The 17,965-nt window shown below is 35.2% G+C and overlaps 1 protein-coding gene across 5 annotated transcripts in view; it reads left to right on the top strand.

Moving 5' to 3' along the window:
* Positions 1–13,865, top strand: part of CUL3 (cullin 3) — an 89,821-nt gene extending 75,956 nt beyond the window's left edge. For all 5 annotated transcript variants that reach the window (XM_038573952.1, XM_038573954.1, XM_038573951.1 and 2 more), the window contains 3 exons: positions 4,780–4,966; positions 8,336–8,481; positions 11,087–13,865. In XM_038573952.1, the coding sequence (XP_038429880.1) occupies positions 4,780–4,966; positions 8,336–8,481; positions 11,087–11,218 (465 nt within the window). In that variant the 3' untranslated portion in view covers positions 11,219–13,865. The remainder of the gene's footprint in view (positions 1–4,779; positions 4,967–8,335; positions 8,482–11,086) is intronic.
* The last annotated feature ends 4,100 nt before the right edge of the window (positions 13,866–17,965 follow it).

The raw sequence follows: 17,965 nt of genomic DNA, 5'->3' as shown, positions 1-17,965 counted from the left end.
TGTATTTTTTTCTGAGTGACTTTAGTTTTAACTTTGTCATTTAGGTCTATGATCAGTTTCAAGTTAATTTTTTTTTATATAGTTAAGATTAAGGATTAAGAATTCTTCCCCCCCTTGGTGTGGCTGGCTGGCTCAGTCAGAACATACAGCTGGATCTCAGAATTGAGAGTTCGAGCCCCATGTTGAGAGTAGAGATACCTTGAAAATACATATAAAAATAAAGAATTGTTTCTCTTTACACACAGATATTCAGTTGTTCACACACAGATATTCAGTTATTTGCCGAAAGCGTTGTTTTTCCTTTGAATTACCTTGGCATCTCTATGAAAAAATTAGTTGACTATATATGTGTGGGTCTGTTTCTGCACTCTGATCTGTTTCATTGATTTCTGTGTCTATCCCTAGGCTATTTTTACATTACCTTGATAATGTAAATTTCTTTTTTATACCCATCTTTTTTTTGTTTTTTCCTCCATTAAGTAACTTGATTACATTAAATTCAGTTGGTCTTTTCCCATACCTTTAATGAGTATGTTGAAATAAAGATCATGTGAACCTTAAGTTTAAATTTAAAATGAAGAATAAATATTTGGAAAAGCTGTAAAATTACTGCCCTATTTATACTTAATTGAAAGCCAATTTGCAAATTTGGATGAACGTAGACATGTTAGAGTCTGAAATTTAGAGCAAAATTAAATTGTAGGCCTATTTTAATGCCTACCTCCATACTTCCATTTATGTAATAGATATACATAAGAGATGATCATTTTTATGTGGTAGACCTCAAGGAAGTGTTTTGAAACCCAAATATTTTAGGTCAGTGGCAAAGTCCAGAGGTTTTGTTCTTACATATTTCTGGATGTGTCTTACCTAGGGAGTAACCTTAAATGTCAAGCACAAGTTACATGTGATTTAGTACCAAGGATATTGATTAAGCGCAAGTATTGAGTACCTTACTCAAGTCATAAGCCTCTTCAGAGGTGGAGTTAGATTATCTCTAACAGCTTGGATGTTTTAATCTGCAGCTGCCCTGGGTCATATATTTTAAGCAAAATAAACTGGTAATGCTAATATTGGTTTTCAGAGTCCTAGTTTGTAAAGAGTTGGGGAAAATAATGAGAGAAACAAGAATATAAACTCATTTTCTAAAGGCATTATTAGAATTACTAGTAATTTTAGTGGTTCAGACTTACTCTTCCCTTTCCCAAACTGGCTTGGGATCACTGATGCCGATGAGCATCATTAAGTAGAAGGTAAAATTAAGCAGAAAATTCCTCTAATGTTTCACAGTTTAGCCACGTCACAAACCCAGATGCCTGAGCATAAATGGCATATGTAGAATGCCATTCCTGTGGCTCCCAAAGCCTTCTGGGTGCTTGCATCTTGAACAGGAGGCATTGTGAGAAGGCACTTAAAGTTTGTACTCTTACTGTATGTTTCATTAAAGTGTGCTGCATAAGTTATTATTAGCCGGCTCTTTGACAAATTTCCACAAATTAGAGAAGATAGTTATAAAAGTATTTAATACTTTTTTAGTAGTACATCTTAAAACTTAGTGGTTTAAAACAACTCCTGACCATTATCTTTCCTGGTTTCTGTGGGTTAAAAATTTAGGAGGGGCTTGGTAGTGTATTTTTGGCTCAGAGTTTCTCGTGAGGTTGTGAAGATGTCAGGTGGGGCATCAGGCATCTAATGTTTGTCTGGGGCTGGAAAATACACTTCCAAGCTATTAGTATACTCTTCCTTCCACAAGGCTGGCAAATTCATTTCAGCTGTTGATAAAGAGGACTTAGCTTCTCTCCACATGGGTCTTACCAAGGACATGACTCACCTTGCATCCTGGTGGCTAACTCTACTCCCTAAGCCATCCAAGAGACCCAGGCAGAACCTGAAGTGACATATTGTCGCTTTCTGATTTTCTTGATCACCCAAGTCAGCCCTGATACAGGGAGGAGATTGCACAGGGTTAAAACATATCAGGATCATTACAGGCCTTCTTGGAAGCTGCCTGTAAAACTTGGCATTTATTCATAGTGTCACATTTAATCCACAGTAGTCAAGCTGCTGAGACTTTTTTCTCTTTTTCTGTATTTCTTTAATGAATAGAAGTTGTATTATGATTTAAAACAACTGAAATCAGGAAATGCATAAAGCAGTAGTCTATACCTTGAATTACAGTAACTAGCATTTGGTTTTTGAAAGAGATAGGAGTATTAGTACATATTTTTCTGAATGTTCTGTAATACACGTTTTAAATTTTTCTAAGAATGAGTATGAAATGTAAAAACTAATTATGGATAATAGTGAAATTAATGTCAGGCAGTAGAATATAAATAGAAAACAAACTACAGTGACAATTGATACTTCATTAAGAATTTGTAATAATCACTAATGATACAATTTCACATCATATAAAGGAAAATGGTTGAAAGTACAAGGTGAAATATTTCACAATCACAGAAGTCCCTCAAATGTACTGAATGACCAGACAATAAAAAAGAAGATGCAGAAGATTTCATTATTAGCATATTAAAATTGAAAGCTTCACAAAGAACTTTAAACTCAGAAACAGAATACACATACTGCTCTTGGGAAATATCTGAGGCTAGCATAACCTTATTACTAAAAGTGAACAAAGAAAATGCACAAACAGCGCTATAGGCTATTCAACTTTAAATGTACAAATCTTAAATAAAATACTAGCAAGTCATATTCAGTGTATTGAAAGAATGATTCATTGTGTACAAATAGGATTTATTCCTAGAATATAAAAAAGGAATTTGTAAAAAAGGGGGGGGGGATTTGTTAGTATAGTTAAGGTTTTATTATAATAATGATTAAGTTAACTGAGTACTTGCTGTATTGCCAGACATTTCAAGGAGAAAATCAATGATTTCTACAGATGTACAAAAAACATTTGTAGAAGTCCATCTCCATTTCATACTTTCTAGACATGGGGGACTCTTAGCCACCTAAGAATAGAATGAGATGCCTTTAATATCATAAGGATATATCTAATGAGAGATCTAAGCAAGCAGTAGTTAGTGGTAAAATATTAGACCCCTTCCCATTAAAGTTAGGAATAAGTTTTAGATACCTGCTTTTATTATTGTTACTCAGCATTGTTCTACAGGTCCTAACACACGAAGAAAAGAAAAAAGGAGTTTTATAAAATACCCGGAGGTGACAAAATTTGTAGACAATGTGATTGTCAATTATGATTATCAACTGAGAACATTTCTCTGAAAAGAGTTCAGTTGAAGAATTAACTTTTCTATAAATCAGAGTTAATAAGAAAATGACATGAGGAAAGTGATATTTTAGTAAGAACCATAATCTTCCTAGGAATCATTCTAACAAATTTAGAAGACTTCTACCAAAAGGGCAATAAAAGCAAAAGAATATGAAAGGGTAGAAATGCCCAAATGGGAAAAAATCACGTGTATCCCATTGATGTTTAACATTTATGCCATTATAAATGGGCATGTTCACGTCCATACATGTGTGTTTGTCTTCCTGTGTGTGTGTATATAGATGTATAGGAAATGTCATGATGGATGCACACTGAATTGCAATAGTCCCTTCTGGGAATGCTCTGTAATTGTAAAATATCATCTGAGAAGGTATTTCTATTTCTTTGAGTATGATTAAACAATAGAATAAAAAATAATAGAATATGTAAATAAGTCACTTTTAGCATGTACATAATAATTATAATCAACATTCTGATAACAGCACCTATTTAATTTGCTGGAATTAACATTTATAGCATTTGAAGTGGCTAACATAGGTAGACATAGATCATTTGAGGCCTCATCATCACTAAATTGACATTTCTCTCAATCCTCCCTCACCTGACAGTCCTTTAGAGCAACCTGAGCTGTTGTTCAGACTTGTAAAAGAGAGAGTGACTGCAGGTGAGTTACATACTCAGTGTCTCCATCTTCATGTCCATTCTTCCTGAACTGCTTTTGAGAAAGAAATAACTCTCTACAGTAAATTAGAGCTGTATATCCTAATGGGAAAACTTGGTCTCCTCACCTACCAAGTGTAGGAACTAAGTCCTATATGTGTACAGTTCTCTTACTGTCTGTCCCCTGGATCTAAGAGGAGTATAATGAACTAAAAAACTACACATTCATTCTTTCCCATGCTGGTTTTTTCCCACTATTACACTTTGTTCATACATAGTATGTTGCAAAAATTATCACTTGCACCTCAAAACAGATTTCTTACTATTTTTCATATTTAGAATTAATTACCAGGTATTTTTTTTAATGTGGTCATACAGACAGTAAATATGGTCAACTTAGATTATAAATTTTGATTTTATAGTAGAAGGCCTTAGCCCAGGCTCAGTTTGCTGCTTTCTATGAAGGAAGTTGCTGAGCAGAATCAACTCGGAAGGAAGAGTGTAGAGTATTTTTAAAATTAGCAGTCGTAAGTTGGTTAACACTTTATTTTTACCTAAATATTAAAGCACGTCAGTAATCATCTCTGCTGGATGTGACATTTTTAGACCAGGCCTTGTATTTCCTGAAACAAAGTACGTATTGTTTTAGTATCTTATGATTTGAATCACCTTTTTCTCTAGATTCTTCAAATAAGTGAGATTTTTTTAGCCACGTGTCCTGATTCTTTGTCATAAACTCTTTATTGTGAATGATCTCTTTAATGGAATTACCTCTGACTACTACTGCTTGGTCAATTTTACTTACTAATTTAACTAATCTATAACCTTTCAAAAAGTCTAATTATGTCAATCTGATGAAATTTCAGGAAATTCAACAAGAAACAGATATCCCTGAAAGAGAACTTGTTAGAGCCCTGCAGTCCCTCGCCTGTGGTAAACCAACACAGCGGGTTCTTACAAAAGAACCCAAGTCCAAGGAAATAGAAAATGGCCACATATTCACAGTTAATGATCAGTTCACATCCAAACTACACAGAGTCAAGATTCAAACAGGTATCTAGAATTATATTTTCCTCTTACAAACATGATACTTTTTCCTTTAAAGAACTTATCATCTGTTCAATTTCTGTCTTTTAGAAAAGTAATGCTTTTCTGGCGCTGCATGACACATAGGCTTAAGAAATAAAGTAGTTTTTATGCATATGTGTTTCTGTCAAAATACAGTTGAATCCAAGTATAGTAAGCATTTTCAAAAGTAATTGGTAGTATGAACAAGGTACTTCTTTCCATATGATTTTCAACAAGGAAATATAGTTTTCTTAATATATTAGTACTTAAAAAATAATTGTTCTTAACTGGCTGAGTTAACTAATAAAAAACATCTATTTTTAAAACTGTTTACAGAGTTTTCAAAGTTGGGGATTATCTAGTGTGATTCTTAGAAGCAGCTTATTTATGTTTTGATAGATAATTGTTGAAGTTTCAAAACCTTAAAACCTGTATTATCTCTCTAATTTAAAAACAGAAATGATCCTATTATAAACAATTTTTAGTATGTTTTTATTTTTAGTTAATAATGAACATCCTATTTATTATATATTTAATATCATGTAAGATGTGTGTTTTCTATGTATTTAAGGGGGGAAAAGGCACTTTACCTTTGCTAATGTTTAAAATTCTAACAGAGTTTGCTCCCTGATTTCAAATTTAGTGTTAGATATGCTTCCCAGGGCTGCCTTCATCCATTGCAGCTATGTATGTAGTCTATGTAGTAAAACAGTACTTCAAAATAAGTTTTTAAAATGGCTTCTTTTGATTTTAAAAAATTGTATGTACATTATACATTAATAAAAAGATAAAGTCTTCAAAAATTATGTCAAATATGTAATTGATTGCCAGATTACACTCATTCAGAAGCATTTTGTAAAAACTTTGACCTTTTTGACTCTGATTGGATTTGTATGCCTTCTGGAGCAGAGTGGTATCTCTCTTCTGCAGCATTGCTTAGTTTGCCCTATAGTTGCAGACCTTATCATAGTCTTTCGTCACCAAAATGGCCCCATGTTTGGACACAGATGTAAATTGAAAATAAAGTAAAACTATACTAGAGAGTCATGTAATAAAATAACCTTGTTTTCCCCAGTTCAAGACATAGACTTTATAGTTTGGGGCAGATACAGGTTTTACATTTCAAGACTTATTTGTGGGCAGCCCCAGTGGCCCAGCGGTTTAGCGCCGTCTTTAGCCTGGGGTGTGATCCTGGAGACCCAGGATCGAGTCCCACATCGGGCTCCCTGCATGGAGCCTGTTTTTTCCGACTCTGCCCCTCTCTCTCTCTCACTCTCTGTCGTGAATAAATAAAATCTTAAAAAAAAAATTTTTTTTTAATTATTTGTATCCTGGATTTAGTGGAAGATGTGTGGTGATATACATATATCTGAATTACCAGACCTCACCCTGCTTTACCCTAAATAAGTATCTCTTTGTAATTCCAGATTCCATTAGCAAACATCACATTTCTCCCCACCTCAAATACATCAGCATATATTTATTTCCTTAGACTAAGTTATTTTCCAAAATAATTTTAATGCCATATCACACTCAAGAAAAATAATAACTCTATGCATGTTTATTTGTCCATAGTTGTTTCAGAAATGCCTTTCAGGGGTGCCTGGGCAGCTCAGTTGGTAAAGCATCTGACTCGATCTCTCCCTCTTTCTCTCCCCCTCCCTCTTTCTCCACTCCCCTTCCTCCCCCCCCCATCTCCTCCCTCTGCCCCTTCCCCATACCCGCCACTTGCTCACACTTTCTCTTTAAAATAAATAAATCAAGGGATGCCCAGGTGGCTCAGTGGTTGAGCATCTATCTTTGGCTCAGGGTATGATCCTGGGATTCCAGGATCGAGTCCTGCATCAGGCTCCCTGTGAGGATCCTACTTCTCCCTCTGCCTATGTCTCTGCCTCTCTATCTCTCATGAATAAATAAATAAAATCTTTAAATAAATAAATGAAATCTTTTAAAAATGCCTTTCATATCTTACTTTTTAGATCCAGGATTCAATCAGGGATTCCCTGTTACATTGACTTTTTTTCTTTTTTAAGGTTTTTTTTATTTATTCATGAGAGATACAGAGAGAGAGGCAGAGACCTAGGCAGAGGGAAAAGCAGGCTCCCTGCAAGAAGCCTGATGTGGGACTCTATCCCAGGACCCCAAGATCATGCTGCAAGCCGCAAGCAGATGCTCGACCACTGAGCCACTCCAGCATCCCCCCGTTACATTGATTTTTATGTCTTTTTAGTTTCTATTTATTTTAAACTAGTACCTCTGTAAAAAAAAAATAAAAAATAAAATAAAAAATAAACTAATACTTCTGTTATATATATATATATAAACATTGACTTTTTTGAAGAAAAGCATTTTTTCTTAGTCATCTTAATATCTAATATTACTCTTTTTGTTAAGGTGTTGGTTGTCTTTTTAACTTGGGGAAAACTACTGAATGTCAAATTCTTAACTACGGGGCTCTAATTAGACACAGCTGAATGGATATACACACCAGAATGATCCTGTAAATTATACAGAGCATTGCCATGCCTAGGTCAGCAATGTCTTATGTGCCTCTGTAGTTTTTCGATTTCTGCCTGAAGAAACTTCATATCTATCTCCCCTTGATGACCAAATAAATGAAAAAATGAGTTGCCACTCTTCTTTCTCTGTTACTTCAATTAGAGCAGAGTTGTAAGAGAAAAGGGCTTCTATATTTAATCCCTGAGCAATTGCATTGAAGACAGTAGGGAATAAAAGAGTAAGACTTATCTTCACCAGAAGATTGGAATAGAGTATGCATTAGTGATAATGAGATTGTGACATAAAAGTTAATGATATAGGAAATTGTTAGGTAATCTGTGAGAGGTACAAATAAATTACTTGTTATGGAGTTCCGTTAACTGACATCCAGTGATACTTCTATTTCTTGAGGAAACTGCATCTTGGCAACACATAACTCTTTCCTCCTCTTACAATATCTTCTCATCATGTTGGTAAAATACTAGTTGGCCTTCAATGAAAATTGTCGATAATTTTTCTACTAAATATATCCAACTACCACTTTTCTTCTAGGAGAGGAATCATTATATTTTATAAAAATAAAATTGTTTTTATTAGCTCTATAAAATTAATTCCTAATATTTAATAATATTCAATAAAAAGTAAAAGTTAAAATTGCAAGATTTCTATTTCAGTGATTGTTATTTAAATATTTGTTAAAATGTTTGAATTAAATCTTTTGAATGTATACTTGAATTAGTGTGTATACTCAGGTTGCAATTGGTTTTTCTACGTAGATACTACCAAATTATAATCTTTGTTTATAAAACTGCATTTTTCATTACATAGTAATTACATGGTGTCTTTTTCTTTCAGTTGCTGCCAAACAAGGTGAATCTGACCCAGAAAGGAAAGAAACGAGGCAGAAAGTAGATGACGACAGAAAACATGAGATCGAAGCTGCTATCGTGCGGATAATGAAATCCAGAAAGAAGATGCAGCACAACGTGTTAGTAGCAGAGGTGAGAGCGCTTCAACACTAGATTAATATAAGAAAAACAATAATATAAACAGTACAAATTTAGCAAAGTACTGTATTCAAGTTGTTAAAAATACAATTTTAAAATTAGGAAGCCAGAGTCAGGTAACATTTATCATTAAAAGTATGGCACTTACTTGATTATTAAACACACTAAATGCACACTTTAAAAACTAATATATTTGTAATAAAAATCATAGAATATTATCACACAATAAAAATTTTTCACTGCTACTTAATACTTTTGTGTTAAGCTACCTTTATTGCTAAAAATAATTGTTACCATTTGTTGAGTGCTTACATATTATAAATTCCAAAACTAAGGAGGGAAAGCCCCACTGACAAACCATGGAAATAGGTAAGAAATAATTAGGGCAGAAGAAAGTATTGGTAGAGAATAGAGAGCTGAGTGAAGATGAATGGGAAATAGAATTGACAGGACTTCTTGACTGGCCATGAGAAATGAGGGGAGTCCAGGATGTGTAGGTTTCTGGCTTAAACGCTAAATAGAGGGGGAGGCATTGTGCTGCTTTTTGTACAAGCTAACTTTATATCACATGGAAGAGGAAGAGATTACATGAGTGATTGGTCAGTAATTTCAGAAATCATGACATGTCGGTAATTAGGCAACTCATTTCATTTTCCCCAGCAATTTTCACTCCTCTGGTAGAGTGACATTTCTGGTAGTGTGACATCAATGGTAGTGCTTCGAGAAGGACATGGAGCTGAAAGCACCAAGTAAGGGCCTCATCCCTTGAGATGCTAGCTTGTGGGAAGGGGCAGAGAGCAATAAAAGAGGACTCAGTGTTCAGTTGAGGTGTCCTGGATTTTGTTGTTCTGATGGAAAGATACTTAGCATGTTTATATCCTAAGAATAAAACAGGAATACTTGAAAGAAAATGGGCTTGCAGGACAGTTGATGATTCCAAGTCTAGGGAAGGAAAGATGAGAGGACTGTGTAGGGAACACAGGTGTGTGGTGGATGTGTTGAGAGAGATATTGCTGACCATGCCTCTGGAGAACCCAGGGCAGGGTGCAGGGAATGTGCTGACCAAGGGTGGATACAAGTGTGAATAAATGTGTATGTGGAAGGTGGTGGGAGTTTGAGGAATTGCAAGCTGAAACTGGATGTGAAGTGATGGTGCTCAGAAACTGGCTGAACATGAACACATTAAGTATGTGTTATCAGTGTCTACCAGAGAAGTGGCAGCCTTTTTTCCTAATGGCCAGTTGTGCGAAAGCAGCCACTGATAACAAATGAGTGTGGCTGTGTTCCAGTAAGGATTTACAAAAATAGGCAGCAGGGCTGTGTTTGGCCTGTAGGCTGCATCTTTTAGGCTCCCGATCTACCCCACAGTTGTAAAAACAATGACCTTACTCCGCAACGACCCGACTAGTAGATTCTGAATGATGTAGTAACTGTGGAGTGGGTGTTTAATGGGAAAGAACCAAAGGAATACAAGAGTTGGAGTGTGCTGTTGACAGTATAGCTGAAGGGATCTTGCAAGCAGGCAAGACCCTGTCAAGGAGGTGAGGTCAAAGAAGTTGTTAGTAGCTTTAGAAGAAAGGATCAGAGAATGAGGGATCTCACTGGGGTTGAGAACAAGTTTGTTGATACTGGAGTGATAAAGGAGATAGATTTTAGTTGGAGACGGAAGTACTGAAGTTCGGACTTCAGAGAATTGTCATCCCTTATGGCCTTGGGAAATGAACTCTCCAACTGGAATAAAAGGAAAGAAAGCTGGCTTGTGGATGGATGAGTGCTCTGTAAGAAAGGCAGGGTAGGTCATTAGGGAAAGCATGAACATTGGGGGCAGAAAGGTTTAGAGTCTCATCTCTAACAATTGGTTCTTCTAGTGTCTGTCAGTCTTCCTATCTATTTTCCTCATTTGTAAAAGGATACACAGCCTACTTTGCTCCAGGGGTAAGAGCATTAAATAAGTTAATATATACAGTGATTGATTGGTAGAGCACAGTGAGACTTCAGCTGCTACTGTAGCTACTTTGTTATTATTACCAATGTCACAGTACCTGGAATCCCAACAGCAGCTGGAGAAAAGAATGACAACGGTAGCAATTACAGTGGACCAGGTGGCACTGTTAACTCTTTAGCATGTGCAACGACTTCATGACCTTCAGTTACTTTTTGCAGGGTCCCAGCATCCCAGTACCCCGTAAGTGGGAGAGCTAGGATTTGAATTTAGGAGTCCAGTCGGCTTCCCAAATCTATGAATTGGGAGAATAACCCAGAAGTTATAGATGATAGCACCAAAATGGTTAAACCATGGTGTGCTATTCATTTCATGCTAATACATTCCAACTAACTCCACTACTAACCCATTTCTGTGTTCACCTTCTAATGTTCTAATCCATATGTTAACATTTTCGAATAAAACCGTTTTTAATTTTAGGTTAAATTTTTTACTTTGGTAATCAAATTACTAAAGTTTGATCTGAATTTTAAAATGAAAAATGACATGTCAGTTGTATTCAGAGATAGGAATTTGGATGTGTTTAAATGGAAATGTTACACATTTTTAAATTTTTCTGGTAGGAATTAGTTTTTTTTTTTTTACTTTCTCTTTTAGGTAACTCAGCAGTTGAAGGCTCGATTCTTACCAAGTCCAGTTGTTATTAAGAAACGTATTGAAGGACTTATTGAAAGAGAATATTTGGCACGAACACCTGAGGATCGCAAAGTATACACATATGTAGCATAAAATGCGTTCAGAAATTTGATTTATCCTTGGACTGTACTCTTCGCATGGACTGAGAAGTTCTTTTAAATCATTAAATATTAAGACGACCATCTCTTCTATTAAATTACAGTACATGTTCTAGACCATTCAGATCAAGCCTTTACTCCCTTTGAGAGTTTTCAACATCAATTGATTGAGCTTCAGGCTTTACAGCGTTTATCCCTGTAGAGATCATCTTTACAGTTCCTCGGGAAAATGTGAATGTGCCGCGTTTTGTTTTCAATACTGTATGGAAACAGGAAAAAATAAAACAAAAATTTAGAAAATACAGCTCATAAAAATAAAATTGTTGGATTTCATTTCCCCAGGTCTTCAGTGTTGATGTAAATGTGTTTTTGTAGTGTTGCTTAGCACTTTGCGCATTGTATAAGTTGGGTAACAAAAATGGTAAAAGAAATGACACAGTTCCCAGTTATCTTGCTCTGCTTAAGACACTTCTTTAGCTAGTCTTGTTTAATTTAAAGGTTTGATAAATATACAAAGACCCAAGCATACATTTGAGCATGCTTTATTCTACCACTTGCACTTACTAATCTTCTAGCCTTATGACCAGGAACCTTTATTTTGGGCTTTATACACTCCCTGATTTGGTTTTCCCCTCTTGTATTTTGAGATTTCCCAAATGAAGTCATAACATTTAGGTTTTGTTCTACGTTATCTCTAGAGAGAGAAAATATTTTAGTATGTATAAATTGTACAATAATTTTTTGCTGTTGTACTCACTGCTAATAGTGGATTGTATAGGGCAGTGTTTTTATTTCATTTATTGTAGACAAAAAGAAATGACTTAGTATACACACACCCACTAATTCAAGTATGTCAGAGCACAAAGTTGGCAGCTGGTTGTATTTAATTCAGATCCTTTGAAAAGCACATACAGCTGATACTTTGTTTATAAATATCTTAGGTTGCCCCTCTCTTAAATATATATTTTGGTGAAGCTGGGGTGCACTGTTACTTTTCTGTTTGAAATGCATTCTAAAGATGCAATAAATATGATTACCTTGATATTTTTTAACGAGATCTTCAGTTCTTGCAGCTAACTGTGTTTTGGGAAGTGATTAAGCAATATTTTTCAAACCTGATGATTCTTGGGTATTTAGCTATTGTCCTCCAAAGAGTCATCGTTTCATGTTTTCAAAGATGTACTTTGTGCTGAAGATTCATGTCAGTTATCCTGTGCTTCCAACTCTCACCAATGTTTTTTACCTGATTGATCCGCCAAGGATTGTAGTTTGCTTAAACTTCAGAGTATTTTTATCTTCAATTTTATTTAATTTTGTTTCATTTTGTTTTCATGAGACAGTGTTTCAGCTATGTAATTGGGGCAAACCACTATAGGCTTATGTTGGATAGAAAAGTGAAATGTTACTAATGAGTTGAAAAATAACCGACTTTTGGTTGCCTATCAGTACTGTTGATACATATATTAGAATGTATGTCTCAGAAGATGGTTTCTGTTTAAATTTATGGTCAAGTTACAACAACTGAATTCTAATATGGATTAAAAGCTCCACATAAATATTTTTTCCCATGCGTCTCTTGGGTTATAATTTTCCTTTTAGACTTGGCAAATATGCTCTCGCATTTAATTTTGTCTCCATTTGTACTGTAGAATTATAAGCCTTATGCTCTTAATCTCTACATTTTCCACTTTTACATGATGCAATTAAGATGCAGATGAAAACTATCATGAACATTATTCTCAGGATATTTTTACCATACTTGAGCGATAATAGGACAGGTGTAGAATGGAAAGCTGAAGGGTTCCACTTTCTGATTTTTACATAATTGGATTTCTGTAACGGGAAGATGTTTGTCTACAGGAAGATACTGGTAGTTTAGGTGGCACAGTTTTTTTGTTGCTCTCAATGCCCAATTAAATAATGATGACACCTTGGGAAATAGAACAACTCAGATTGTCAAGTTAATAAATATGAAAGGTGTAAAAGCTTCATAGGAAAGCTCAGTAAACACAAATTTAAGTGCTATTTTAAGCCACTAAAAATCCGTAAAGTTAAATTAGTTTTGTCTCGAGTGTGGATGTACAAATCATATCTCGAGCTTAGAGATGCTTGTTTGGGAGCACAGGTTTGCTATTTATGCTTCTAAATATATTGAAACATATTTCTGAACTGCAGTTGAGTTGAATGGCCAGAGAATGAATGATACTGCGTTAAAAAACAAAATTGGGTCACCTAACACAATTACATGTCTTAGCTCTTAAGTATTGTTTTAGCTCATAAAGCTCATAATGGTACACGTCGACATTGCTTTTTTTTTTTTTTTCAGCTAGAGATCATTCATGCTGTTTCAGTTTTTTAATGTCTTAATTTCAAAGAATAATACATCCTAATCATTTAATCCTGTTGATGTGAATAAATTTTGATGACTTACTTGAAGAATTTTGAGGGTGGATACATAGTTTTCTAACTGCAAAAATGATGTAATCTTTGTTCACTTGTTAAGTTGTAATTCTCTGCTATCATTTTCAAATCCAGGACAGTGTTTATTTTGAATTGTTATATAGTTATATTATTTAAAGATTGAAAATTCATTGCAATTAGGGAACACAGCCTCACAAAATAAAATGTGGTTGTGAATACAAGGATTCTTTATGTCAGTGAATTTTAAAAGGGGATGGGGGAAGGGCTGCATGTCTCTCTAAAGGATGTATTAGAATCACCTGTGTAGCATTGTACACATAGACATGTACCACTCCCAAACCCCATGATGCTGATAGACCTCGGTAAGAATCCTTGTCATCCATAGTAAAGCACTGTTGATGTTCCCTTCCCCACTGTGTTATGTTAGGTAACAAAGGCTTGGGGACAACCAGTGTTTTTAAGATTATGCCTACATCCCTAGAAAACTAGTACATTGGCATCATTTCAGGCTTCTAAGTGTTATTTAGTTCCTCAGTTTGGAAAATAATTTTAAAATGTTAAATCCAGATAATGCTTTTGTTACGGTTTTAAATACTTCTTTTGATTGACTAGCATTCAAGGCTTTATTTTTGCCTGTCTACTATAACTTTATAGCCAATTTTATGTAAGCTATCTGACATTTACTACTATTAGATTGTCTCCATTGGAGGAAAACCATTAGATAACAAAATTGAAGGTCATAAAATTTTACTATATGATGCATATAGTCATTCAATACGTATTTCGTACTCTATGGATATGAATGTTAAAACGTTCAGGTTAGCAAAATTACGAGTAATTTCTATTCCCCAAAGCAGGGACAATTAGATGTGTGAAGTAAACAGTTAATAACATTTAAGTCCTTATTGCCACTTGCCAGACACTGTTCCGAGTGCTTTATGTGCATTATTTAGCTTAGTTGTCAATGAGATGGGAATTGTTCGTTGTGTCATTGTTTCCCAAGGGTACTGCTACGAAATGGTAGTCTTGAAGTTGGACCTGGGTTTGATGCTGAGCCTATGTTCCATGGTGTTGTTTGACATGACTTCCTGTTTATATAAATTATTTTACTCCATACTTCATCCACAGGAAGGAAAGTTAAGGATATAGCAAAACAATTCTTACTTACAAACTAAACTACATACGTGAAGCATCTCAGTATTGAATTTGGGATATTTCGTCATCATATTTGGTGTTCATCAGTTTTGGGTAGGAAGGGAAATGGAAGGTAATGCTTGCTATTCCAGAACCTTAATGAAAGTTTTACATGTTTTAGTGGGTCACATGGATAGATGTTTAACTTAAATTCAAATCTTGAATTCTAAAAGACATTTTCTCCATTGCGTGCCTTCCTTGTACCAAAGCCACCCAGAGGTAAGAGGACACATAAGAAGATAGTGACTGCAGAGATTGATCATGAAGCTAGCTCAAGAGAAGGTGAACAGCCAGAAAGTCTTGGAAAGTCCTTGACAAATTTTAGAATGTTAGAAGTAGCACATTTGTGGTTGTGTCATTGTTTAATCCTCGTGTGAGAGTCTAAGTTGAACATCCAGTGAGCCATGCAAAAGTGGCCTTGGAATTCTATGGGAGGAGCTCAAAATAATCTTGCATACTTTTTAGTAAACTGTCAAATTTGAATAGTTGGATAACAAAGTACAGTTCAAATACATAAAACTATATAAGAATTCTTGCAGTGTTGGAAAATTAAAATTCTAAGTCTCAAAACTCTTTGTGCAGTTGTGCTTCTTCAATGCCTCAGCACAATGTCTGGCATGTGGTGGGTGTAGGCACTCTAAGTCAGATGAATGCGCTTAATGATCACCAAGTGTCTTAGAAGAAAGTTTTAAAAGAATTCACATTTAATTCATAAATTTAAAAATGTACTGCTTTATTGGAGGTATGACATGGTATAAGCATTATATTTTTTACTTTTATAAATGGAAACGATTTGGTCTTTGGTTTTCAATTAGGTAAAAAGTGGAAAATGTAGACCAACTGCTGGGTTGTTCAGATGGTATTTAATGCTGATTTTAAAGCCCTCTTGACTCTCACAACATCCTATGAAAAAACTCAGACTGGATGTAAAACCTCATTCAGGATCCTACTAATGGTTAATGGGGTGTAGGGATTTGGGCCCAAAGCTGTCTGATTCCAAAACCTACACTTGTAATGAGTGTTAATGTGTCCCCAGTAGCTGGTTGATTTGATAAACTGTGGACAGAACTTTATAAATTGAATTTGAATCTGAAACTAGATTTTTTTGTGTATTTTGGTGGAAGTTTGCATTGATTTATTAGTGTTCCTTGGAAAATTCGATATCGTGAAACTTAAGAGATTGTGCACAAGAGAAAAATTGGTAATACTAGCCATGTGTTTTGGTGTATATGGTATATGCAAATTATTGTGTTACAGTAAGTTTACATAACTGATGACATATCAATATCCGTAGAATTAATTCTAACCTTTATTCCCTATATGATGGTGTCCTCTGTATTAAAAAAAAATAAATAACCACTAGACTAATTTTTAAATGGAATGGGTTTATAGGCCAAAAGAGAAAAAATCTACCAAAAAGTCAGGGAATCCAGTGGGAAAAGGACAGAATCTGCATTTTGTCCCCATGCATGTAGCTGTAGCAATAGGCAACCAGTGTATGTAACCATAAAATTGTCGAAAACCTATTATAACTTAAACATCTAAATGAAGAAGGAAAACAGAGGAATGGCCTTCAAAGTAAGAAAATCTATGCACACTATGGTCATCACATTTTCATGTTTGCCCGCAAACCCATTTTGCAACATTCCTAAGAAAAGTATTCTTAATGATTGGTATTATCCAAATTTGTAATAAGGCATCCATATTCACCAAGCAGACTTGGGCTAATTTAAAAATAATTCAGTCCACTCTCAAAGAAATGAAGAGTTGCAGTCCTTAAGGTTATACGTATGTACTACAGAATTTTAAAAACTATTCCAAAAGTGGAGCAGTAAGTACACTGATGTTTTAAAACCTAACTACACCAGGATTTTCTAGAGAAGCTTTAAAACAAAACTAATGCCTCTTGTAGATTTTGACTTAGTAGGTCTGAGGTGATTTCTTTTTGTTTGGCTAAATTTGGGAAGTATTGCTTTTGATTATAGGTATTAAAGATTATAAATTACCGATTTGACTAAGAAGAGAATGTTCATTTGATATGCAATTTGTGAGATTTTCTTTTAACATTGTACATGTACTTACTACATCTCAGCTGGTTAAGCCAACATGTTGTGTTGAGAGGTTTGATTACAAAGTGGGCCAGTTAATTTCAAGTTCGTCGTGGCCACAGATAATAGGTAATAGTCACAACCCACTAGTGGATCCTCTTAAATGGGGGTCAGGATGACTCAGTAATCATGCCCTCATAGTCAAAGAGCAACCTGTGGTCTTAAAATTTTAATCAGGCATTCCCACTGGGAGAAATTGATCCAGAAACTCCATTATTCAAAGTTCAGTTACCTTCGTGCCACTAGACTTAACCATTGGTTGTGAAGCAGTTAACTGAGATCCAGGTAACAAGAATGGGTATGTTTATGCTGCCAGCTTTGTGAAATCCTAAAGTATAAGCCATAGTCTTGGCTATTATCAGTGTGATCCAAATGATGAGAAGTGTTTCCAGTGAAATTTAGTCTGGTTTAATGGTATTCCACTTAACCTGACATGAGGTGACTCCCTTCGGAGTGTGATACTCCCAATTCCCTAAAACCCACATCTGGGATTATTTCTCAGTAATGAGCTTTATAGAATCATCCATATTCCCTTCCCATACCAGTAATTTAGCAAAATACATGTTTTTAATTGTTTTTCTCATTCTGGAAAACAAAATTGAGACTCCTAAAAATTGTTCCATCAGCTTGGTGTGTAGATGAAGTAAGATTTAAGTGTATAACAAGGACACCCACAAGCTCCTCGAAAGGCAAATCCCATTCTCAAGGTTGGTAAGACAGGGAGGGCCCCCTTCCAGCCTTGTGCTTTGGTCTATTAATGTACTTTGGAGATTCCTCACTATTGCTACTGTGCTCCTGACCCTGGCCACAATTCTTGCTGCTACAACCCGAGTGTGGATACACAGCCTATCAATGTTCACTTGTCTTTATAACTTTTACTTCTCCATAGGCCTCAACTCTAAATCCAGTGGTAGATCTGGATGACAAACAGCATTACTGCTCCTGAGGGAGATTTGCCTCTGTAGCTTCTCTTTAGAAGATTTGGAGCTTGAATTTGCCAAAGGAGCAGCTGGTAGCAT

The sequence above is a fragment of the Canis lupus genome, chromosome 25, assembly GCF_011100685.1.
Source record: "Canis lupus familiaris isolate Mischka breed German Shepherd chromosome 25, alternate assembly UU_Cfam_GSD_1.0, whole genome shotgun sequence".
Taxonomy (NCBI): domain Eukaryota; kingdom Metazoa; phylum Chordata; class Mammalia; order Carnivora; family Canidae; genus Canis; species Canis lupus.
The sequence above is the reverse complement of the archived record's forward strand: the minus strand, read 5'-3'. Positions and strand labels throughout refer to the sequence as shown.